The sequence below is a fragment of the Babylonia areolata genome, chromosome 15 (genome assembly GCF_041734735.1).
Source record: "Babylonia areolata isolate BAREFJ2019XMU chromosome 15, ASM4173473v1, whole genome shotgun sequence".
Lineage (NCBI taxonomy): Eukaryota > Metazoa > Mollusca > Gastropoda > Neogastropoda > Buccinidae > Babylonia > Babylonia areolata.
In genome coordinates this window covers 13,075,422-13,100,484 of record NC_134890.1, presented here as the reverse complement: position 1 = coordinate 13,100,484, position 25,063 = coordinate 13,075,422, and the positions used below count along the sequence as shown (strand labels likewise).

The 25,063-nt window shown below is 40.0% G+C and overlaps 1 protein-coding gene across 1 annotated transcript in view; it reads left to right on the top strand.

Annotated features, from left to right (window-relative positions):
- The window catches only part of LOC143290440 (dolichyl-diphosphooligosaccharide--protein glycosyltransferase subunit STT3B-like), a 43,616-nt gene extending 22,483 nt beyond the window's left edge, over nt 1-21,133 (top strand). The window contains exons 6-16 of the mRNA XM_076599872.1: nt 1,461-1,560; nt 2,585-2,683; nt 5,761-5,907; nt 7,617-7,820; nt 9,320-9,522; nt 11,405-11,592; nt 13,295-13,466; nt 14,676-14,849; nt 15,750-15,863; nt 17,510-17,716; nt 19,292-21,133. Of these exons, the coding sequence (XP_076455987.1) occupies nt 1,461-1,560; nt 2,585-2,683; nt 5,761-5,907; nt 7,617-7,820; nt 9,320-9,522; nt 11,405-11,592; nt 13,295-13,466; nt 14,676-14,849; nt 15,750-15,863; nt 17,510-17,716; nt 19,292-19,381 (1,698 nt within the window). The 3' untranslated portion in view covers nt 19,382-21,133. The remainder of the gene's footprint in view (nt 1-1,460; nt 1,561-2,584; nt 2,684-5,760; nt 5,908-7,616; nt 7,821-9,319; nt 9,523-11,404; nt 11,593-13,294; nt 13,467-14,675; nt 14,850-15,749; nt 15,864-17,509; nt 17,717-19,291) is intronic.
- The last annotated feature ends 3,930 nt before the right edge of the window (nt 21,134-25,063 follow it).

Here is a 25,063-nt window from a genome sequence, read left to right as displayed (position 1 = left end):
GTTCATTATTGATCTGTGTCAGCCACAGCAGGGAGAGGGGTTCTTATGCTTTCATGGTCGGACAATGTGAATTGATTTCTCATTTAGGAGAGGAAAATTTCCTGATGCTGGGGGGGGGGGGGGGGGGGGGTTGTTTTTTTTTTTCCCTCCCCTTCTGATCTCATTGTATTGTTATCACAGCCATTTCCATGTGAGATCAAAGTCATAATGAATAACGGAATACTTTATTATTTCCAATAACAGAAATTCAATTTGTGCGTGAAAAGCGCAAAAGCAGTGTAGGGGAATCACAGTCATTCAGTATGTATGCATAAAAGACATAAAATGTTTGAATGTTGACTTGAAGTAAACCACATAGACAATGATCACAGTCATACATAGGCTGTTATCACAGCTAGAGAAAAAACAAAGCCATGTTCAACAGGCTGTTCAACTGTGTTTGGATTAGGGTGGCATACTGTGCTAGCACACATTTTGTGGAGTCATCATTAATTATAGTTACTTAACCTGTTCTCTGCCAGGGAAATAAACTTTTGCAAGGTCTCTGCCAGAAAATGTGTGCAAATGGGTGTACATTAACAAATGACTCTACAGGCTGCATATTTGGTCATAAGTATTCAGACATTAAAATCTTTAAAAAAAAAAAAAAAAGTATTGTATTTTTTTATAAAAGGAGTTTCCCTGATCTTCCTATTGAAAGGTGGAGGAAGGTAGCAGAATGGTTAAGATGCTCATCTGCCAGACCAGAGAGTCTGTGAGGGTCTGGGTTTGAATCCAGCTCTCACCCTTTCTCACAGATTTGACTGGAAAATCAAAGTGAGCGTTTTGTCATTCGATTGAGATGTTAAACCTAGGTCCCATATGTGTACATCACACACTTGGCACACTGAAGAAGAACCCAGTGCAAAGAGTGTTGTTATCTGGCAGTTGAGATTCTGTACTGAGAAGAAATCTGCTCTGATGGTACACAAATATATACATATATTACAAAAACACCAGGATTTTTTCTTCTCCCTCCACTAGACCCTGATTGGTGGTGTGGGTGCTAGTAATTCAACTGAGATGATACACCAGAGTCCTGTAGTATACCTCATGTTATTTGCATTTGTCTCGGTGATGCCTGATAACATCAACAGTATTGTTCAACTGAACTACGAGATCAGTCATCTTCAGTTTAAACACAACACTGTAGGATGCATACTTTGTTTTGATTAAGATGTTACGCTGACAGGTCAAAGGTATCTTTGCTCACCAACGCACCTAAGAATCAACCGTGGGCTCTTTGATCAACTGACTGTGCAAGAGTAGTGATTACAGTGTTTGGGAGGAAAGCGCACAAGTAAAGCACTCAACAAGTATCCATTATTATTGTTATTATTATTTATGTGTCTCATGACAACTGTTGTTTGACAGATTGGTACAGTGTGTATATGTGTGTGTGTGTGTGTGTGTGTGTGCAGGTGTCAGCGTGGGGAGGCTACGTGTTCATCATCAACCTCATCCCCCTGCATGTTTTCACACTGCTGCTGATGGGCCGCTACTCCAAAAGAATATTCACAGGTCAGGCCCCTCACGCCCACAGACTCTGGCTGGCACACGCACGCACACACAGGCATGCGCTCGGCGTACGTGCGTACGCAGACACCCACACATTCAGACGTGTACTTACATCCCCGGTTGGGCTTTAATTAATCAGTTTTGTGAGCTGCCCTTTCCTAATGTTATTGATGTGAATGTCTGGTTGTGTGTTTTCAGTGCATGTACACAAGTTTGCAGTGTACATTATTGTAACGCTTTTAGTCTTGTCTGGAAAGTTACCTTTCCTTCATTTTTATTTCTTTTTAATTAATTGATAATTTATGTTATTGATTTGAGTGTGTGTGTTCAAAGTACACAAGTTTCTACTTAGTGTTGTGTCTGCAAACTTCCCTTTTTGGGATTTTTGTTTGTTTCTTATAAATTGCTAAATGTTACTTGTGTGTGTGTGTGTGTGTGTGTGTGTGTGTGTGTGTGTGTTTTAAGTGTAAAGAAAGTTCTACATAGTTGGATATGTTCAGTTTATAAACTTCCCTTTCCAGAATTTATATATTTATATTTTTGATTAATTGATAAATGTTACTGATCTGAGTGTGTGTGTGTGTGTGTGTGTGTGTGTGTGTGTGTGTGTGTGTTTTCAGTGACACAGGTTTCTGCTTTGTTGGACTATACTCTTTTTGTAAACTTCCCTTTTCTGGGTTTTTGTTTGGTTTTTGTGAATTGCTGAATTATGTTATTGCTGTGTGTGTGTGTGTGTGTGTGTGTGTGTGTGTGTGTGTGTGTGTGTGTGTTTTCAGCAAACACACATTTATGCATAGCGGAGCTATATTTTATTTTCAGACTTCCCATTTCAGGATTTTTGTTTGTTTTTCATTAAGTGATAAATTATGTTATTTATTTGAGTGTGTGTGTGTGTGTGTGTGTGTGTGTGTGTGTTTTCAGTGTACATAAGTTTCTACACAGCGGGCTTTATTCTGTATGCAGACTTCTTTTTCCTGGAGTTTTCTTAATTGATGAATATTATTGATTAGTGTGTGTGTGTTTTCAGCGTACACAAGTTTCTACATAGTGGGGCTGATCCTGTCCATGCAGGTGCCCTTTGTGGGCTTCCAGCCTATCAGGACCAGTGAACACATGGCTGCTGCAGGTATATAGCTCTTCTTCTGTCATACCCTCTCTCTTCTTTCCTATTGGTGTGTGTGTGTCTGTGTGTGTGTGTTGGACAGGGGTGTGTGTGTGGTGGTGGTGGCGGAGGAGGGGGTGGTGGTGTTGTGGAAGAGGAAGAAGGAGAGGAGGGATGTCATGTGTGAGAGTGGTGGTTGGATGAGTGAGTGTGTGGTGCCTTGCTTTTTGTGCTTGTCCGAACTTGAAACTCAGAGTGGGGCGAGTACTTGTAGGCATGTGTTTGTAACGTAGGTGTGTGTGTGTGTTTGTGTGTGTGTGTGTGTGTGTGTGTGTGTGTGTGTGTGTGTGTGTGTGTGTGGAGAAAGAGTTTACAAAATTAAAGGGAGAGACATGGAACTTAAGCAAATAGAAAATTCTAACAACAAAAAAATAAATTATACCAAACCATGAAAACAGGTGCCCTGTATGTGTGGATGTGTTTGTGTGTGCGCACACACATACACATTTCTACCTTAGGTAGAATAAGATACACAGTGTGATAGAACATGTAATGCATATAAATGGCTAATTCTACTTATGCAGCAGTAAATCACACATAATTTAAACTGTCAGTGTCGGCACAAAAATAAAACATTTCTGGAATAAAAGACCACATAAAAATCACAGTGCGCATATGAAAAACTACTGGTGCATTTGGCATTAGCCGTGGGACAGATGGCAACATCTGGCCTTTAAGGCTGTGTAGATGATAATTGGCAACTGTGCCAGGGCACTTTAACACCGCTAAATGTCACCAGTGGATTTCACTGCTCAGGATGATGTGCCGGTTGCTCCAAAGAACTTGATGTGTAGGTGATTAACCCTTTGCGTGCTGAGCCTTGGGGAAATGAGGTGTGAGTGGCACGAGGCTGAAGTGCAGTCACCACTTTTTTTTTTTGGTATGTATATATCGTTGACTTCATTCGTTTTGCTGAACAAAAGCAATGCAGTTCGAAGAGGAGGAAGTCCAAATTTAGACTGACATCCTGACCTGTAAGGTCTGTCTTGCATCACTGACGTGCCAGCCCTTCACTGACGAGCATTGTCTAATAGCAGCAGTCAATCATTCGACTCAGTGTGTTTATTGATTGATTGATGCATGCATGTTAAAAACAAAGCATTCGTTCAATTCTTTTTTTATTGTTTTTACTCTCAGTAACAGAGACGCGTAGGGGGAAAGTGTTACACAAAGGGGGATATTGTTTATGGTAAAGGTGTAAGAATAATTAATTACTTATTTGATTGAAAAGGAAAAGAAAAGAAAAAAATCCTGTGCAATACTTGTCCTGCTCAAACATCAATATCACAGAAAACTGTGCAGATGAACACAAATGCTGCAAAGAACACACTGTTTTAACATTTTTTACTCAGTTTGATGAATTTATTCAAAACAAACTGAAGCCTTTTTGTGTCTGAAGAAATTTGCAACAATAAAAACAATAATAACAACAACAACGAAACAGCCTGAACATTTCTATAATTTCTTCTTGTTGTAATGTCTTAATCACTTACATGGTGATTTAGATTGCTGTCACTCATTTCAACACACAAACACACACACACACACACACACACACACACACACACACTCTAAAAAAGATGGTGGTAGGAGTGAAGAAGAGTGTAGGGGACAGGGCGAGTGGGTTGATATATTGGGCTTGTAAAACAGTGTATGTGAAACATCCCATAATGTAATTATTAATGTTTTTTCAGTCTGTATAAAAAATACTCCACACTACTACTACTACTACTATGACAACTGCTACAGCTTCTGCACACATAATTTTATGCTCACACACACACACACACACACACACACACACACACACACTCTCTCTCTCTCTCTCTCTCTCTCTCTCTCTCTCTTACACTCAACACTAATTTTCCCACTGTCCCACTCTCTCACTCTCTCTCTGTGAACTGTTGTAACCTTTGACATCTTTAGAATGATTGGCAATCACCCTGGTAAATATTGACACTGGTTATTGTTTAAAAGAGTTTGTGTTCAGTATCAATCTTCCATTATCTCCCAGGCAACAGTTAGACATTTGCCCAGAGGTGATTGTCAATTACTTCATTTTCTCATCTGCACAGTGACGTATGATTCTCTGGTTTTCTGTTAGATTACTGTTGTTTTATAGGTGAAGAAAAAAGAAAAGAAAAAAGACAGTGGCAGAAATAAAATCTAAAATTAATGTGACACTTATATTTTCTCTCTCTGAGTCTCTCCGTCTCTGTCTCTGTCACTCCTTTGTTATGGGCTGGAGGCCTAACAAATAAACCGTTTTCTTGTAACCTCTTGTCTCTGTCACTCTCAGTGACAGAAAAAAACATCTCTCTCTGTGTCTCTCTGTCTGTCTGTCTCTCTCTTAATATGTATATATATGTATATTTATGTGTGTGTATCGAGCGGTGACCTAGTGGTAGTGTGCCTGACTAGGATGTAGTTGTCCACTGCTTCGAGTCCTAGACGGGCGCAATAGCTGAGTGGTTAAAGCGTTGGACTTTCAATCTGAGGGTCCCGGGTTCGAATCACGGTGACGGCGCCTGGTGGGTTAAGGGTGGAGATTTTTACGATCTCCCAGGTCAACATGTGCAGACCTGCTAGTGCCTGAACCCCCTTCGTGTGTATATGCAAGCAGAAGATCAAATACGCACGTTAAAGATCCTGTAATCCATGTCAGTGTTCGGTGGGTTATGGAAACAGGAACATACCCAGCATGCACACCCCCGAAAGCGGAGTATGGCTGCCTACATGGCGGGGTAAAAACGGTCATACACGTAAAATCCCACTCGTGTGCATACGAGTGAACGTGGGAGATGCAGCTCACGAATGCAGAAGAAGAAGAAGAAGCAGAAGAAGCTTCGAGTCCTAAATATGGACCAGGATATTTACCCCCACCCACCCCCCATCCTGCCTCTGCTGGACCTTGAGTGTTGGTGTGAATACCAGTCATTTGGATGAGATGATAATAAACTGCTGTCGTGCTCAGTGTGTGTGTGTGTGTGTGTGTGTACTACATACATATATTACAACATAACTGAATAAATATGTTCCAGGTGTGTTCGCTTTGCTGTATGCCTATGCTGCGCTACGTTATATCCAGACCTTCCTGTCCAAAGCGGAGTTCCGTTATTTCTTCATTCTGGCGGTGGGGGTGGCTGCCGGCTTGGTCTTCTTTGTTGTGGTGGCTTTGACGTGGCTAGGTGAGTGATGTGCACAGTCCCAAGGGTGGTTTTTTTTTGTGTTGTTGTTGTTGTTTTTTCACAGAGTGGGATCTTTTTGCTTTTTTTACCTTCACTGTACATTGTTGGTCTTGTTTTGTTGACTTATTTTTGTGTTAAAAAAAAAAGAAGAAAAAAGATTAACGTTAGATTTTGTGCTTGTCTCAAATTCTCAGTGGGATTGATTTTGCGCATTTTCTATTGTGTTCATGGATAAACATATCTCGCAAGTAGGCTTCAGGAATAAGATTCTTCAGACTGTAGTCTGAAATCTGTAAGAGAGGGGTGAAATATTTGGAAAGAGGCAGACTTCGTATGATTTTACTTGTGATTATGGAGGTATCGTGATTTCAGCCTGAAACAGAAATCCTCACTCTCATCTCTGAATAGCAACTGCTGTTCTGACTTTTTGGGGTCTCGTAGACCCCACACTTTCTAAAGAACAAATCGGATCAACACAAAAATGTGTACTGTACTGTTTTCCAACCCCCCACTTTTCCAAATTCAGCTTCAGACATACCTGTCATGTTTTTTATGCAGTGTTTCATGAAGGCAGCTTCGAGTTTGCGTGGGTCCGATTGATACACAGTGTATATGTATGGGAGCACTGCTGAACTGACTCAGTGGTTGCAAGAATGGGATGGGCTATAAGCTAATGCTGTAACAACAGGTTCTCCCTGGGATGATTGTCTGCAACAAAAATTAACACAAAACACGAGTTAACACAACACAGCACAGCTCAGCTCAGCACAGCTGCACAACACAACACAACACAACACAATAATGACTAGATAAATAGAGAAATCTGTTAAAACAGCAATACAACACAGTACAACACAATATAGTAATAAATAAACAATGCATGTACCTCACCATAGTGGAGCGATGGCCTAGAGGTAACGCGTCTGCCTAGGAAGCGAGAGAATCTGAGCGCACTGGTTCGAATCACGGCTCAGCCGCCGATATTTTCTCCCCCTCCACTAGACCTTGAGTGGTGGTCTGGGCGCTAGTCATTCAGATCAGACGATAAACCGAGGTCCCGTGTGCAGCGTGCACTTAGCGCACGTAAAAGAACCCACGGCAACAAAAGGGTTGTTCCTGGCAAAATTCTGTAGAAAAATCCACTTCGATAGGAAAAACAAATAAAACTGCACGCAGGAAAAAATACAAAAAAAATGGGTGGCGCTGTAGTATAGTGATGCGCTCTCCCTGGGGAGAGCAGCCCAAATTTCACACAGAGAAATCTGTTGATAAAAAGAAATACAAATACAAATAGTAGAGTGATGGCCTTGAAGTAACTCATCTGCCTAGGAAGTGAGAGAATCTGAGCGCACTGGTTCCAAACCCATAGTCGCCAGTATTATCTCTCCCTCCACTAGACCTTGAGCGGTGGTCTGGATAATAGTTATTCAGATGAAACGATAAACTGAGGTCCTTTGTGCAGCCTGCATGTAGAAAACATAAAAGAACCCAAGGCAACAAAAGGGTTGTCCCTGACTAAATTCTGTAGAAAAATCCACATTGATAGGAAAACAAATAAAACTGCAGCAGGAAAAAAAAAGAAAAAAAAGTTGGTGCTCTCAGTGTAGCTACGTGCTCTGTCTTGGGGAGAGCAGCCTGAATTTCAAGCAAAGAAATGTGTTGTGACGAAAAAAATAAAAGTAATACAATACAATACACCCTTTATGCAGGCTACATCGCCCCATGGAGCGGGCGGTTCTACTCGCTGTGGGACACGGGCTATGCCAAGATCCACATCCCCATCATCGCCTCCGTGTCGGAGCATCAGCCGACCACCTGGGTGTCCTTCTTCTTTGACCTGCACATCCTGGTCTGCGCCTTCCCTGCGGGGGTCTGGTACTGCATCAAGAACATCAACGACGAGCGTGTCTTTGGTGAGCTGTTGTTGAAGTTTGTTTTGTTGGGTTTTTGGGTGGTTTTGTGTGTGTGTGTGTGTGTGTGTGTGTGTGTGTGTGTGTGACTTCTTCTTGTGTTTGTTTTGTTTTGTGTGTGTGTGTGTGTCTGTGTCTGTGTCTGTGTGTGTGTTTCTTTTTCTTTTGCATTCATAGGAAGCATCTTCCAAGTACGAGTGAGCTTTTATGTGACTGATTGATTTTACCACGCCATTAGACAGCCCTACTCTGGTTGAAGGATGTGCATTGTGGATATAAACTATATAAAAGTAGGGGTGTATGTGGTTGACTGGTTTTACCGCGCCATGTAGGCAGCCCTACTCTGGTTCAGGGGTGTGCATGGTAGGTATATATACTTGTTTCCTTACAGATAGGCGTTTTATGTGATTGACTGGCTTTACCTCACCATGTAGACAGCCCTACTCCGGTTCAGGGAAGTGCATGGTGTGTGTATGTACTTGTTTCCTTACAAATAGGCGTTTTATGCGATAGACTGGTTTTACCGCACCATATAGGCAGCCCTACTCTGGTTCTGGGGTGTGCATGGTTGGTATATACTTGTTTCCGTAACCCACCAAACACTGACATGGATTGCAGGATCTTTAACATGCATATTTGATCTTACTCACAAATGGGTTCAGGCGTTAGCAGTCTGCATGGCTGTTGACCTGGGAGAGCAGAAAAAACTGCCACCCTTAACCCATCTAGTATGCTGAAACTGGGGATTGTAACTTTCGGAAACTGGGGCAAGAATCTAGCGCTGTAACCGTTCGGTCTGTTTGAATTTTTAGTGATACTGCATCAGGAATGTCAATGATGAGCATGTCTTTGGTGAGCTGCAGTTAGGCTTGTGTGTGTGTGTGTGTGTATTTGTTTTATTTATTTATTTATTAAAGAATATATATATGATGTTTTACTTCGTGATATAATGGGCATTGTGAAAAATGAACAAATATGCACACCTATACAAAACAAATCAAAAAAGGAAAAGAAAAGAAACAAAAAAGCAAAAATAAGTAGAAGTAAGTCGGGCCTTTTTTTTTGGTTTTTTTCTTTTGGTTGAACTTCTTGAAGTACATGTTTATATGGGTAAGGAAAGGTGGTATTATTTCAAGTGTCAGCATACTCACAGAGTTGTTTGGCTCAATGATTAATGTTGCTTTGGTTTTCAGTGTTGATTGTTGCTATTGTTTTCAGTGCTGATTGTTGCTATGGTTTCCATTTAGATTTCAGTGATGGTTGTTGTTATGGTTTCCATTTAATTTTTAGTCGTGTTTGTTGCTATGGTTTTCAGTGTTGATTGTTGCCATGGTTTCCATGTATAGTTTTCAGTTGTGATGGTTGCCATGGTTTTCATGTAGTTTTCAGTGATGATCGTTCTTAAGTTTTCCACTGATGATTGTTGCTATGTTTTTGTAATTACGGTTTTCAGTGATGATCATTCCTACATTTTCCAGTGATGATTGTTGCTATGGTTTCAGTGGTTCTGTACGCCATCTTTGCCAGCTACTTCGCGGGGGTCATGGTGCGTCTGATGCTGACCTTGACCCCTGTGGTGTGTGTCTTGGCGGCCATTGCCTTCTCCAAAACCTTTGAGATTTACCTCAAGGATGAGTCGCCGAAAGGAAGTCAGAAAAATTCTGAAGACGGCTCAGACAGTCGCAATGAACGTTTATACGACAAGGTTGGTACACCACCTGTAAAGCAAAACAAACCAAAAACACACCCTCTTACACTCCTGTATTTTTTGTCTTTCTCTTATAGGTTTTATTTAGCATCTTTCTCTCACATTTAGCGAAATTAGGAAATATTTGCTTTTCTTCTGATCTTGTGCTTTGTTCTGTTCACAAATGACATTTCACTTTCTTGTGTCCGATGATTCTGTTCTGAAAAGTTTTTAATTTTTGGTTTTGAAACTGTTCGATAACTAATAGCAGTTATAAACTCAAAACAGGATGAAATAAACCTCCACTAAAGATTCTTTTTTTTTTTTTTTTTGGAATGTTCAGAAGCTTAGTTTCACTTCTGTAGCCATTTGCTAACTCTGCTGCCTTCCATACACAAAGTAGCAACAATAACAAAACAACAAATAACAGTAAGATTTCAAAGTTCTGCACTTTGAGTTGAAGACAAGGATATATATCTGGATAAATAGATGATGAAGTTTACTAACAAATGGTATGAATACAAAATTACCCTTTTCACTTATGTTTTTTTTAAACATGACATCTGTGTAATGACATGTTTTATAATGTGATACCGTAATGTAGCTTGGCTGCTGAGTTGGTGCTTCCAGTGTGTACTTTGATGTGCATATGTGTGCGAGAGGATGGGAAGTCTGTGCTTAGGAAGCTGATTCAGATTGGGTGTGCATATGTTTGAGTGGGTGAGTTTTTGTGTTATGGGAAATTGTTGGCTGATCTTATAGTCCAAATGATATGTTGTGTTTTGTTTTCTTTAGTTTGTCTACACTATTTCTATTATGATGCATTCCTGAACTGATCGGACTGTACCAGACCTGGCTTGATTACCAGGCCTTACCTTACCTTACAGTTACTCTACCCTTCCCAACCCTACCTTGTCCCTAAACCATTGCCTTTACCTTTTTTTTCACTCAACCCTGTCCTACCCTGCATTGCCATACCATATCTTACCATATCCCTTATACCTCTACCTTAACCCTGATTAATCTTTCCCTTAATTTATCTCACCTAACCTTACCTGAATCCCCAAAATAAAAGATGAATGACAAGCAGGAGGAGGATAGGTTTACCATACCTTACCTTAATTACCATACACTACCTTGCCTTAACCTTACCTTGCCTTATCTTACCATACCTTAACTTACCATATCTTACCTCAGCTTACCATACCTGACCTTAACTTGCCGTACCAGACCTTCCCTTGTCTTGGAGGAAGGTTAGGAAAGTGACAGAATGATTAAGATGCTCATGTGTCAGTACAGCGTCTGTGAGGGTCTTGGTTGGAATCCCGCTTTTTGGCCTTTCTCCCAAGTTTGACGAGAAGATTAAACTGAGCATCTTGTCATGTGGATGAGACAGTTAATGGAGGTCCCGTGAGCAGCGGGTGCTTGGCGCACTGAAAGAGAACCCATGGCAAGAATAGTGTTGTTCTCTTGCAAAATTCTGTAGAAGAAATCCACTCTGATAGGTACTGATAAATATGATATATGCATGCAATCAAGGCTTGACAAAGCGCACAGGGTTGTCAGGCATCTGCTTTGCAGATGTGGTGTAGCATAGTACACAGATTTGTCCCAACATAGTGACCCTTCCGTGAGAAACTGAAACTGAAACTCCCTTACCTGACCTCCCCCTAACTGACCTGATTTGACCTTAGCTTACCTCACCTTGCCTTACTACCCTTGACTTGAAGTAGACACAAACGTGGCGATAGCCTTGAGAAGATGGCCTTAGTGGTCGACGAGGCTCTGAGCACCATGATTTGGGTTGAATTGACCTGACCTTACCATACCTTTGCCCTTCCTCACCTGACCTCACCTGACCTTGGGATCCCCCCTCCCCCACCACCCCCCTTCTCCCCAGGTGGGCAAGACGAAGAAGGTGAAGGAGGACAAGCCGAAGGAGGAGGAAGGCCTGGGGATGAACATCAAGAGCATCATCATCATCGCCCTGCTGATGATGCTGATGCTGTTTGCCGTGCACTGCACCTGGGTCACCAGCTCCGCCTACTCCAGCCCCAGCATCGTGCTGGCCTCCTATGGACAGGGCGGGTCAGGAGCCACTTTTTTTTTGTTGCAATTTATTTATTTATTTATTTTTTTTTCATTTTTTTTTTCATATAGTTCATTGTCTTTGATTTTGATAGTTTTGTTTAATTGTTTGATTTATTTATTTGTTTTACTTTATTTTATTTATTTATTCATTTCATTTATTTATTTATCTATTTATTTGATTGATTGATTGATTTTTATTTCATATACTTATTTAATTGTTTGCTTCTTTGTTGGTTTGTTTATGTATTTATTTATTGATTCATTCATTTGTTTAGTTATTTGTAGGATTGGTTTTGTCAAGGTTGTGAAGGGTAAAGGTAGCTTCAGGTAATTTTCTTATGTCACAAGATTTTTTTTTTTTTTTCAAGATTTTTCAAGATTACACAAGATTTTCAAAGTTTCAGTAGACACACGCTGTTTCATCTGTCAGTCAGTCAGTCTATCTGTCAGTCAGTCAGTCAGTCAGTCTATCTACCTCTGTCTGTATTTTGTTGTTGTTAAAGTTCCTATTGATAACAACTGATTTTGATGTTCTGTCTGTGATCACACATACTCACACACTTTCACATATACTCTTTCACACATACACTTGCACACACATACACACACGTTTGTTGATGCATTTAAATACTAACATACAGAATAGAATTGATGTTTTGCATTCATGATTATAAGTGGATGTAGTATAACTGTTATTACACGGGGAAGTATGCATTCTAACTTGGTACAGAGATAATGTTCAAAAGTGGCAAAGCAGAAAAAACAACAACAGCAACAGGAAAAAGTCTTATCTTTTTGATAGATGGAACAAGATGCTCTTTGAGGGAAGAAAGATACCACTGACTTCTTACAAGTGTGAAATGTATATGCTACTTTATAAACCAAGGACAAGTTAACATTGGACTTCTCACAGGCAACGAGAATGGGTTGACTTACAGAGAGGAAGGATAACATTCATGATGTTTTCTAATAAATGTTATTTACCTGTGTGCTAGCTGAATTTGTAGCACGAGCGGCATTGACTTGAAGTTGTGTACCTTGTCAGTGGAGAGAGTTACTACTCCTTACTGTTGCTTGTTCTGTTAACAGTTGACTTTTGGTGAGACTCATAATATATATAGGATATTGTTGACTGAACTGACTTTTTAATCACCAGAACTCACCGTGCATAGTCTTTATTTTTTAGACATAAAAAAACAACAAATCTAGATATCCTAAGTTGTAAAGACTAGGTTGAAGTGTTTTGATGTATTGTTAGAATTTTTCCTATGGTTGAAAAGCATCACTGATGGTTCATGATATAGGAGATTGTTGACTGACTTTTTTTAAATCACCAGAACTCATCCCATGCACACTTGTTATTTCTTTGACATAAAAAACAACAACAAATAGACATCGTTAGCTGTAAAGACCAGGATGAAGTGTTTTGATGTATTGTTGAGATTTTCTGTATAGTTGAAAAGCATCACTGATGGTTCATGATATAGGAGGTTGTTGACTGACATTTCAGTCACCAGAACTCATACCATGCATACTTTTTTTTTTTTTAGACATAAAAAACAAAACAAAAACCAACAAATATAGGCATCACTAGCTATAAAGACCAGGTTGTAGTGTATTGATGTATTGTTGTTTGATTTTTCCTGCGGTTAAAAAGCACACACTGATGAAGAAAGGTCATTGTTTCACATGACTGCAGGACACGGACGATATTGGACGACTTCCGTGAGGCGTACTACTGGCTGAGGCAGAACACGCATGAAAAAGCACGGGTCATGTCCTGGTGGGACTACGGGTACCAGATAGCAGGCATGGGGAATCGAACTACGCTTGTGGACAATAATACATGGAACAACAGTCACATAGCGTTGGTGAGTGTTTGTCTTCTGTGGGAAACACATAATGAGCAGGGTTTTGTTGTCATGGCTCAGAACTTACCGATAAGCAGGTTGATGTTGAATTATGATAACTTTCAAACATTGATTGCTAGATTTGTATGTGAATGCTCTAATACTTGACAATGTCACTGAAAACTTAAGCAGGCGGATGTTAGATCATGATAACTTTCAAACATTGATTGCTAAATTTGTATGCGAATGCTCTAATACTTGACATCGTCACTGAAAACATAAGCATGCGGGGGTGTAAGATCATAATAACTTTCAAACATTGGTTTCTGAATTTATATATGAATGCTTTAATACTTGACATTTGTAGCACTTAAGCTAGATTTTTACTTTCAGACTTAGAGATTGTGTGTAAATGCTTTGATACTTGATTGAGGTTGATATATGTCAGATGGGCTTTTTTTCTCTCTATCTCTTGGCTTGATTGGGGTGAATGTCTGTCAGGTGGTTTGTTTATTCTGACTGTTCTTGGTAATTCCTGCTTTGTGGTGCATTGATGAATTATTTTAAATGTTGTCTGCAGACAACTAAAAGATATATGAAGTCACTCCACACACACACGCATGCACACACACACACACACACACAGACACAGACACACACACACACACACACACACACACACACACACACACACACACACAGAACAGTACAGCACAGAATACAGAACACAACGCAGAATACAAAACATAACACAGAAACAACACAACACACTACGCAATGCAGGGTAATACAACATAACAAGACTCAATACACCACTCAGTGCAGCTTAACGTAGTGTAATACAAGACTCAACATTTTAACACAACACAATTCAACACAACACACTGCGCAATGCAGCATAACACAACGTAACACAGCACACTACACGATGCAGTTTAACACAACGTAACACAAAACACCTCAACACAACACAGCACAACACAACACAATGTAACATACCACCACACCAACACCATGACCTCAAACCACACTGCCTACTTAATTTGATTTATTCATGTTTGTTTGTTTTTTGTTGTGTAACACAGCATACCCCCACACCAATACCATGACCCCAACCACAACACCAACTTTATTTGATTTATACATGCCTTGTGTGTGTGTGTGTGTGTGTGTGTGTGTGTTATTTTATTTCATTTTATTTATAATTTAAAAAAAAACTTTTTTCTCCAGGTGGGCAAAGCCATGTCCTCCAACGAGACAGCAGCCTATGACATCATGCGCATGCTGGACGTGGATTACGTGCTGGTCATCTTTGGAGGCGTCATTGGCTACTCGGGCGACGACATCAACAAGTTTCTGTGGATGGTGCGGATAGCAGAAGGGGAACACCCCAAAGACATCCGGGTAAGTGGGAGGCATCTTTTTTTGTTGTTGTTATTGTTGTTGTGTTCCACATGTTTGGGTAAGTGGGGGGTGATGGGGGGGGGGATTTGGGGGATGGGCATTGTTTTTGTTGATTTCTATGTGTGTGGGAAGGTAGGGGTAAGGGGGGGCATTTTTGTTGAGTTCCATTGTGTGTTGGTAGAGGGGGGTTGGGGGGGGGTCATTTTTTGTTGAGTTCCGTTGTGTGTGGGTAAGGGGGGAGGAGGGGGAGGGGGGGTCGTAATTTTTGTTGAGTTCCCTGTGTGTGGGTAAAGTGGGGTGTTACTTTTCTGTTGGTTGCCATCTGTGTGGGTAAGGGAGGAGGCATCATTTTTGTTGAGATTAATTGTGTGTGGATAAGAAGGGCGGCGTCATTTTTGTTTGGTAACATTTGTTTCGGTAAAGGGGGGCATAATTTTTGTTGATGTCCAGCTGTGTGGGTAAGGAGGGAGGGGGAGGGGGGCATAATTTTTGTTGATTTCCATCTGTGTTGGTAGGAGGGGGTTGGGGTGGCATAGTTTTGGTTGATTTCCTTGAGTGTACTGTAGGCATGAAAGGGTGGGCAGATCAGATATTCACAATTCAGAGATCCTGTAATACATGTCAGTATTCGGTGGGTTATGAAAACAAGATCATACATGGCAGGCAAACCCTCCCCCTCCCTCCCTCTCCTCCCCCCTTCCAAAAAAAAGGAGTATGGCTGCCTACATTGTGGGGGTAGAAACGGTCATACACGTAAAAGCCCACTCGTACATGTATACAAAGTTTAGAGTATGGGAGTGGCAGCTTAGGAGTGCAGAAGATGAAGAAGAATGCAAAACTGAAACTGATGATGGATATGGTGATATGTGTGTGTGTGTGTGTGTGTATGTGTGTTGACAGGAGTCGGACTACTTCACCCCTCAGGGAGAGTTCCGGGTGGATTCGGCAGGCTCCCCGACCTTGCTGAACTGTCTCATGTACAAGCTGTCCTACTACCGCTTTGGACAGATGCAGGTCAGTCACTCATTCATTCCACAGCTCTGGCAGTGTCTGCAAGTTTGTTTTTTTTGGTTTTTTTTTCTTATAATGTTTCTATTTTCTTTTTTTGGTTGTGTGTTTTTTTGTCTTTTCTTTTAATGTTGCTTTTTTTTGGGGGGGGGGTTTTTTTTTTTTTTTTTGGTTGTAGTTGCACATGGACAGAGTAACAATAATAGTTCTACCCCTTCCCCTGACCAACATTTTTCTATTACATGAAAAAATACCAGCTGTGCAGAGTGGGAAAACCCACCCAGTTTCTTTGTTCAAAGGCTGCTGTGGTCACCAAGTAACACTGCACACCTTCAAACTGAAGTCCACTATTTATGAAGTCATCCCCAAAGGTGATTGTAGAGCATAGTTCCCCCCCCCCCCCCCCCCCCAGAACACACACAGCTGGTCTAGCATCTGCCTAGCAGATGTGGTGTAGTGTACATGGATTTGTCCAAACACTTATTCCTTAATGGGAAACTGCTACTGAAAGACTGTTCTGAGCCTGACCTGCAGGCATGGACAGCTGGGAAGATTCTGCGTGTCTGCCATAGGCTGCAGGTGGGTCTACTAGGAAGGGGAACTCACCTGCCAGCACTGGCAGGCAAGACAGCAAAAGGTCAACTCAGTCTAGTCGCAGACATGACCATGCGCCGTGTGCCCAGAAATTGCATGATTTTTCATGATTTTTTAATTTTTTTTTTTTTTATCACACACACACAAAAAAACCCCAGATACTCAGACAGACAAATTAGTGATCAAAAGAAAGTGTAAAACGTAAGGTTTATGATTATTCTTAACTCTTCCATGTGGACGCAGACTTATTCCACAGTCCACACAAAAAGGTATCTGAACAGTCCCAAGAAAATCAGATTTCATGATGTTGGTCACCACACTACTGTTGTCACTATTCTGTTATTAATTACATCTTAGGCTCCTTAGTATCCATTTGAAACACTAAAAGACAACACCACAAAATATTCTACTTTATCTTCTTCTTCTTCGGAGGGTTGTTCATCATTACAGTCTAAAATGTCGAGTCGATTGACTAGCCGCCATCTTATTGAACGCGTCAAGTCAAAAGTTAGTCTTTTAAACAAATTCTCACACACAAACGTTCAGTGTTGGGCACGGTCAAGGGAGGGAAATCCATTTAGAAGTCATCAGACTGTCATAATTTGCAAATGTTTGTTACTCCTATTAAAGTGTTACGGACTCTGCAAAAATTGCGAGATTCTTCTGCTTAAATGTAAGGGTCAAGGGAGGGAAATCAATTTAGAAATATGAAACTGTCATAATTTGCAAACGTTTGTTGCTCCTATTAAAGTGTTATGGACTCTGCAAAAATCACGAGATTTTTCTGCTTAAATGTTAAGCGGAGCAGCTTCAACGCTAAGGTCTTGCTCCGCGTACATGCACATCGCGGAACAGTGCGATTGAGTTAACCTTTTAACCCTGTTTCAGCTGGACTTCTGCTCGCCCTTGGTCATTTGCAAACATTTGTTACTCCCTTTAAAGTGTTATGGACTTGGTAAAAATTGTGAGATTCTTCTGTTTAAATGTAAGCGGAGCAGCTTCGACACCAAGGTTGTGAACAGCATGATTGAGTTAACCCTTTTAAAACTGTGTTTCAGCTGGACTTCCGCTCGCCCTCGGGCTTTGACCGGACGCGTGGGGTGGAGATTGGCAACAAGAACTTTGAGCTGACCCACCTGGAGGAGGCCTACACCACGGAGCACTGGCTGGTCCGCATCTACAAGGTCAAGGACCTCTCCAACCGACCCAAGCTGGGCAAGACCAGGAAGCCTGTCAAGAAGACCAAGCGGAAGACCTCGAAAAAGGTACCGGTGGTGGGTTTAGGGGTTTGGTTCCTGGTTTTTGCTTTGGTTTTGTTTTATTTTAGTTTGGTTCATTCTACTTGTTTCATTTTGTTTTATTTTCACTGGACAACCCATACTCTCCCACAAAATACAGGAATAGTTTTGTTTTTGTTTCCTTTGTTGTTTTTCAGTGGAAAACCTCTAAAAATAAGTTACATGAATAGGAATCTTTCTTTAATGACTGCAAAACCTCCAGAAAGATACAGGAATGATTGATAGTTTTGTTTTTACTGGAAAATGTCTCCCCCCCCCCCCCCCCCCCCCCCCCGACCCCCGTCCCCCCAAATTTACAGGAATTTATCTAAGTTTTGTTTCCGCTGGAAACCCAGAAGACATTTACATGATGATAGACATTAAGATAAACTTTTAGAATGATAGTAAGTTGAATGCATGTGATAGCAGAATAAAAGAAAAAAGAGCAGTAACCATGAAATGTTTTAAAGGTAAAAAAACAACAAACAGCTACCCTCTGAAAAAGAAAAAGGAGACAAAGATATGCTTACAAGAGTACATAAAGGGAAGATATAATAGAATTCATAATGGTTGTATGCAGTTCAGGTCTGATGGATGGTGGGTTTCCAATCACACAAAAGTGAAAGAAAAATGGTCAAGCACTGAGTTGCAACATGCACAATATAGCTGTCTAAATATGATAATTGTATAATGTATAGAACATAAGTTCCTTACTTTAAGTCTTTTGCCACCATAGGCAACTGTAATCGACGAGGTAGTGCCCCACCATGGGTGACTTTAGGTGACATCAAGGGGTCATTCTAAAAGGACGGTTTTTCACATTGTAACAAAGCCTGACTGTTGCAGCCAGTTTCCTGTGCAGTAGAACAAGGACTGACCATTGCCTCCTGACATTTTTTTGAAGTGTACTTGTCCATTGAGTTGTTTTCACATTAGCAGAAGTCTGTGACTGAGAGCTTCAAGTCTGAAATATTTGGTGCTGATGAGCATTTTTTCACACAGAAACTTGATGGTGAAAGAGTTAATTTGTTTTCATAGACAAGTCTTTGTATGGAATCTAACTGGCAATAAAGTCAACCAGTAAAATGAAAATGAAATCCCATATAATGTATGGACTGGTATATTTACTCCTTCCTCCATCAGAAGTTTTTTTTTTTTTTCCAGCTGTGGTCTAGGTGCTGGTGTTTGGGATGAGATGATGAATTAAGGCTCTGTGTGCACTTAACACACATAAAAGAACCCATGGCAACAACATGGTCTGCAGAAAAAAACCACCTTTGACAGTGAAACAAATACAATTGCAGATAGAATTTAAAAAAAGGAGAAAAAAAAGTGGTTATATACTATGATGACAAGCTCTCCCAAGGGAGAGCAGTCTGAATTTCACACAGAGAAATATTTTGTGACAAAAAAGTAATATAGTATAATACAGTACAGTGCAGTGCAGTACACAACGCAATACAATACAACAGAATACAGTGTAAACATTGTCATTGACCATACAATGCAATACAGTGCAGTGTAAACATTGTAGTTGACTTTTTCTTCTTTTTTTTTTTTCAGAGCAAGAAAGTGGGGGTCATCAAGAACAAGCCCAAGGTGATCCGAGGCAAGAAGACGTCTGCTGCCTCCTCCAAGAAGGGAACCAAGTAAAGGGGGGAGGGTGTTGGAGGGGGGTCCATGGTCTGCCTCTGACCGCCTGCCTGCCTGCCGGTCCCTGTGGTTCAAGTCTCCTCTCAGGCTGTGCCCCTGCTGGGCGAAAATCCCTCCCTCTTCTTTACACACACACCCACACACATGGTCTGATGTCCCAGGTCTCTCTCTCTCTCTCTCTCTCTCTCTCTCTGTCTGTCTATCCATTATCACTGTTACATCAGGTTTTGTTTTGTTTTTTTCTCCATCAGGTGTTACTGTTACAAGATTGTGTGTTGGTGGGAGGCACTAGTTTGAGAGCAGACATCCCGAGTGTGTGGGTGGGATTGATTTTTTTTTTTTTTTTTTTTTTTGGAAGTCATTCTTTTCTTTCTTGACTTTGGTTGTTTTGGAGTTGTTTGGTTTGCAATGATGGTGACTGAGACTGGTGTATGGGCGCACAAGTGTCTGTATATGTATGTGTGTGTCTTTTGTTTGTTTGTTTTTTGAAACGCTGAGTGTGTGTGTTTGTGTGTGTGTGTGGTTTTTATTTGTGTATGTGTGATTGTCACTGCGTGCAATGTTTTTTTTTTTTATTGTTTTTTTTTTTTTGGTGTTGTTTATGTGATGGGCGTAGGTAGGAAAAAGTTGAACATATGCCTATGTGATTATGTAAACATGTGATGTTGTGTGTATTTGTGCATGTGTGTCAATGCCTGATTGCTCATAATTCTGTTGATGTGATGGGCATGAAATGCCTCAAGTTTCGTTTTTGTTTTTGGTTTGTTTTTTTTTCTCTCTGCTTGCTTGCAGTTTTATCAGGCAGTGTGCGTTTTGTTAGAACATCAGATTTCAAGAGTTTGTTTGTTTGTTTGTTTGTTTGTGTTTCTCTCTTTTTTCTCATAGTTGACTTATGATATTCATGCAATATGATGGCAATATCTCACCGTGTTTTGCCAACGTCTGAATCATTCCTAGCCTCTGTAGCGTGTGCAAACAGTGCTGTGCAGTCAGGTTCGTTTTTGTTTTCAGTCATCGCTGATTGCCATGTGTTACTGATTTGAAGACTAGTCTTATGTCTGTGGCTTTCAACTGAGGATAATCACAAGTCTTTCCAAAATCAGCACGACACAAAAAAGTATATGAAGAGAGAAGAAGAAGATGAAAAGAAAAATGACTTCAATTTTGAGAGCTGTTGTTTGAAAGTTTGGGCAGATTTTTGTTGTGTGTTGTGGATGTTTTTATGTGTATGTAAAGCACGGTCTGTTTTCTGGTATTATGGGGTTGGTTTAAAAAAAAAATTGTTTTGATTATTAAGAATTATTAAAAGAAAAAAGATTTGTTCCGCGTGTCCTTGTGATTTATGAGGGGAACAGTCGTGTTCATGTCTTTTTTTGTTTGTGGTTTTTCTTTTATTTCATTTTTATTCTGTTTTGTTATGTTATATTCCTTGTGATTTGTTTTGTTTCATTGTTATTTATTTTATTTCATGTTAATGCGTTTTATTGTAGTTAGTTTTATTTTGATTTTTAAGATTTCTTCATTTTATAAACTCCAGATTATTAATGACATCAAAATATATCTTGTTGTTAGCAAGACTGTCTGTATATTCAGCTGCATTAAAATTTTGTTTTTAAATGAAAATATGCAGAGAGAATGAAATCACTTATTTCAGACTCTTTTTTTCGGTTTTTGTTCGTGATTCTCAGAGACGGATTGTTATCCAAAATAAAATCCTCTTGTTGCCTACATTGAGGTCACTGTCAAGTCAAATTATAATCCAGAATGATCTTTGTGTGTGTGTGTGTGTGTGTGTGTATGTTTACATTTGTTTCACTGTCATGAGCACACACACACACACACACACACACACACACACACACACTTTGTCATATGCACTTGGTCAGTATGAATCAAGTCTAGCACAGAGTTATATAAATAGCTTTGACTACCATATTTTATACACTATATACGGCCATATCTTTTTCTTTGTTTTCAACCCATGCACCTTATGGTAACATGACATGCTTATTGTTTGGTCTACACATAGTAAAGAAATGTTTGGTCTGTCGAAACACTGATCTGTGTTTTCATGTATATATATATATATATATATATATATATATATATATTTAAAATTGACGTGGTAGGGGGTGGGTAGGGTGATACAAAATTGTAGGGTGCGACTTTATATCCGAAATGCCTTGTAGTTGGTAAAATACGGAACTCATACTTGACACTGTCTCATGTACAAGCGGGCAAAGTGTTGCTAGCAGCACGTACATCAGTGAAGACACAGCCCTGACGGTTGTAACCAGACTTGAATCGCGGGCCTAGACAGAGCCACCCCATCCAAACGTGTGTCGTATAAGTGATGAGAGAAATATCAACACTGCTGGCATCTGGGACGTAAGCTGTAGTGAACTGTACACGCTCCTGTATCTTTAAAAAATATATATATATATATAATCCAGATTTCCATTGCAGGATGTATGCTGAAACATGTGTTTTGAAATTTAAAAAAATGATTTTGCTTCTGAATACTAAGACTCTGTGCCTTGCAAGCTGAACTTTTCACCAGGGGGGGAAAAAGGAGGATGACAGCTACATTCTGAATAATGCAGTTACAGTTACAGAAATGAAGACTCAGTTCTCTCACCTTTATCAGTTCTTAGTGTTCGATGTGCCATAATCTATGGCACAGACTTTATGGAGCTTCTATGATTTCAATGAAAGCTTTTGTTTCACAAAGAACTTACTGCTAGAGCTTTAAAAGAACATTTGTGGTCATACATGAGTGGATGTTGTTGAGCAGAATGATTTAAGTTCTATGTGGCTAGAAAGAAAATGTGTGTAGGTTGAAGGGTTTATTTTTAGGTGCAGAATAGTTTGTCATCAGAGCAATGTTATGTGCACTGAGCATATTACAAAACGGTCATCCCAGTCCCCAGTGTTTATCATTGACGGTGAAGAGAAACAAAATGTCCCTTATCAGTGTTATCAGTGGCAGTTATGTCTGGCTGACATTCTCCCCAAAGAAACTATTTTAGCACCACAAGAGAAAATATTTGCTTACGTAAGGAAAAACCGATCAGAGCTTAAAAACAAGACTTCATGCAAATAATCTCAGCAGTGTGACAAAAGTGATAAACAAGCACCCCAGGCACCTCTTGCTACGAACCCAAAAGTGAATCAGAATAATGGGAAAAGAACACGAAAACTCATCAGAGAAAGGGATGGTCATTGTCATGAAAGTACTCGGGTATAAGGGTTATTTAGGTTGCCCATCGGATCCAACAAAGACTAAGCCTACAGTGATTCTGGCGCACAGGACTTCACACTTTCAGAGAACAGGAAGCAAACAAATGTTGCAGAAGATGTCTGTGGTGTGGACTGTTCTGGATGCTGCTGTGTGGTGTCTTTCACTTACAGTCTTACAGTGGCCCTATTTCATGTTGGTGATGCCTGGGAAGATAGGGAAACCTCCACTTTGCAGTCTTTGAGCTGGTGGCACTGAATGTCACAGCGCTCCAGATGATCATGTTTTTCCATCTGAGCCTTGGTTGTCCTTGCTTGGGGCAGCCTTGCTTTGGTAGTGTTTCATGCAGGTTAAAAAGCCATCAAGGATTTTAGGTTTCTGGAGTTAGATTATTTACTTATTATTCAAAAAAAAAAAAAAGAAAAAAAAAAAAGAGAGAAGTTTTTGTTGACTTCTTGCAGCAGGCAAGGTGAGTATGGGCAGATAGTGGCATGGCAGCTGTTCCAGTTTGACAATGATCACATTGATGATAGCTGATCAGTGATGTGTTGGAAACAGTTGTTCTGGTTTCTCTGGCTTTGTGTCGTGCTTGCTGCTTTTGCTGAATGAATATAATTATACCACACACAAAAAGGGAAAAGAAAAGAAAAAAAAAAAAAGAAGAAGAAAGAAAAGAAACAATGTCCCTGCCTTTTGTCTCATTCTTATATCCAGCCTCTGGTAATGTTTTGTCCATAACTGAAATCTCTTGGCCCTTGTAACATGATAGTATATATAACAGAAGTGGAAAAGCACACATCCCACAGTGATAGCACTGGAGGCGATGGTCCAGGTTACATCAAAACAAATGTTCCATTATTTTGTCAGTGTTTGTGGAAGTGCACACTTTTTTTTTGTTGACCAGTAGCAGTACTGAAGTGTTAAGTTTAGGGTAGGCATGGTCTGTTTGTGGCATATTTGCTTTCCATGGTTGATGGGCATGAAACATGTTTATGGATTGGATAACATTAAATTTTTGTTTTGGTGAAAATGTCAGGGGCATGACTGAAGGGTTGTGGTCAGCATGGAGATTGTCTTTTTTTGAGAATGATTTTTGTCTTCATAAATTATTTGTTGGCTTTCTTTGTCATTGTTTTTGTTTCCACAGGTGTGGGTGCATCATGTGATTATACATTGCATGAGGTTTATCAGTTTGTGTGATAATCAGAGAGCATGTTAATGTGAATTATGCCTGAGATGTGAGAAAATTAACAGCTATTTGTAACATTTTTGCTTGTGTTTCAGTTTATCCTGCAGTTATTGCTTTGTTGTTGTTGTTTTTGTTTTTTTTATTTGTTTTTTATTGTTTTTGTTTTTCTCAATTCTGCACAGTCCAAGGACATTGATTTCAGTGTATTTATGTATGCAAAGGTCTTGATACCATTAACAGTGTCATCACCCAATTACACAGGTGGGGGGACTCGTTTTTCTTTGTTTTGTTTTTTAATTGTTGCAAAGCTTATTGCTTAATTTGTATATATGTTGAATGCAGTTTTTGATTCCACACACACTGTTTGCAGTTTGCCCTTTTGTGTGTTTTTTTTTAAGTTCAGTTGTTTATTGTCTTTTTAAAGTGTTTTTTTTGTTTGTTGTTGTTGTTAATTAGCTGAGTTCAGTGTAAATGATTATAGACCTTATTAATGTTAGTTCAAGTGCAAGGTGCCTGCTTGTTTTTGTTTGAGGATGTAAAGCAGTGGATGTTTCTCATACAGTGTTCAGTGGGCACTGGGGTGTTCCGTTGTTACTGACAAAGCAGCGTTTTGCATGAGTGATTTGAATGAGGACAAGTGTTTGCTGTTCAGCCTTGAATGCATCAGTGAATCCTTCCTTTGAATGGTGTGTTCAACCTGTTTGGGTGATCAGAAGACTGAGTGTGAAGACGATTAGAGTGACTTGAAATGGGAGTAATTTTTGTTGTGGATCATTTCTTCAAGACCATTAGAAGTCAGGCTATATGAAATAGGTAGACAAAACATACTCAGGAGACTGTGCTTGATCACCTCCATAAGCAATTTATAACGTTTGGGTGAAAATGTCATGGGCGTGACTCCATTAACAATTTGTAACGTTTGTGGTTGAGGTTGTCAGAGCAAAAACGGAGTCTCAAATGAAGGTTTCAATTGTGCAAGTGTCAAGAGCAAATGAATATCTTTCCACAATGGCTGCAGGAGTTCTTGGAAACAACTGACACCTCAGCACATCATGAACAGGGAATGGTGTAGAAAACAACTGAACAATGACTTGCCTGGTTTTGATTGCACACAGCAGAAGAAAAAGAAACAACCTGTAGCTGTGTCTGAGCTGTGTGTGAAATCTTTGTGCTTAGTCCGTGCTTGTATAGTTTTGGGTTGTTTTTGTGTGTGTGTGTGTCGGCTTTTGTTTTGTATCTCTTGATGATGATTATG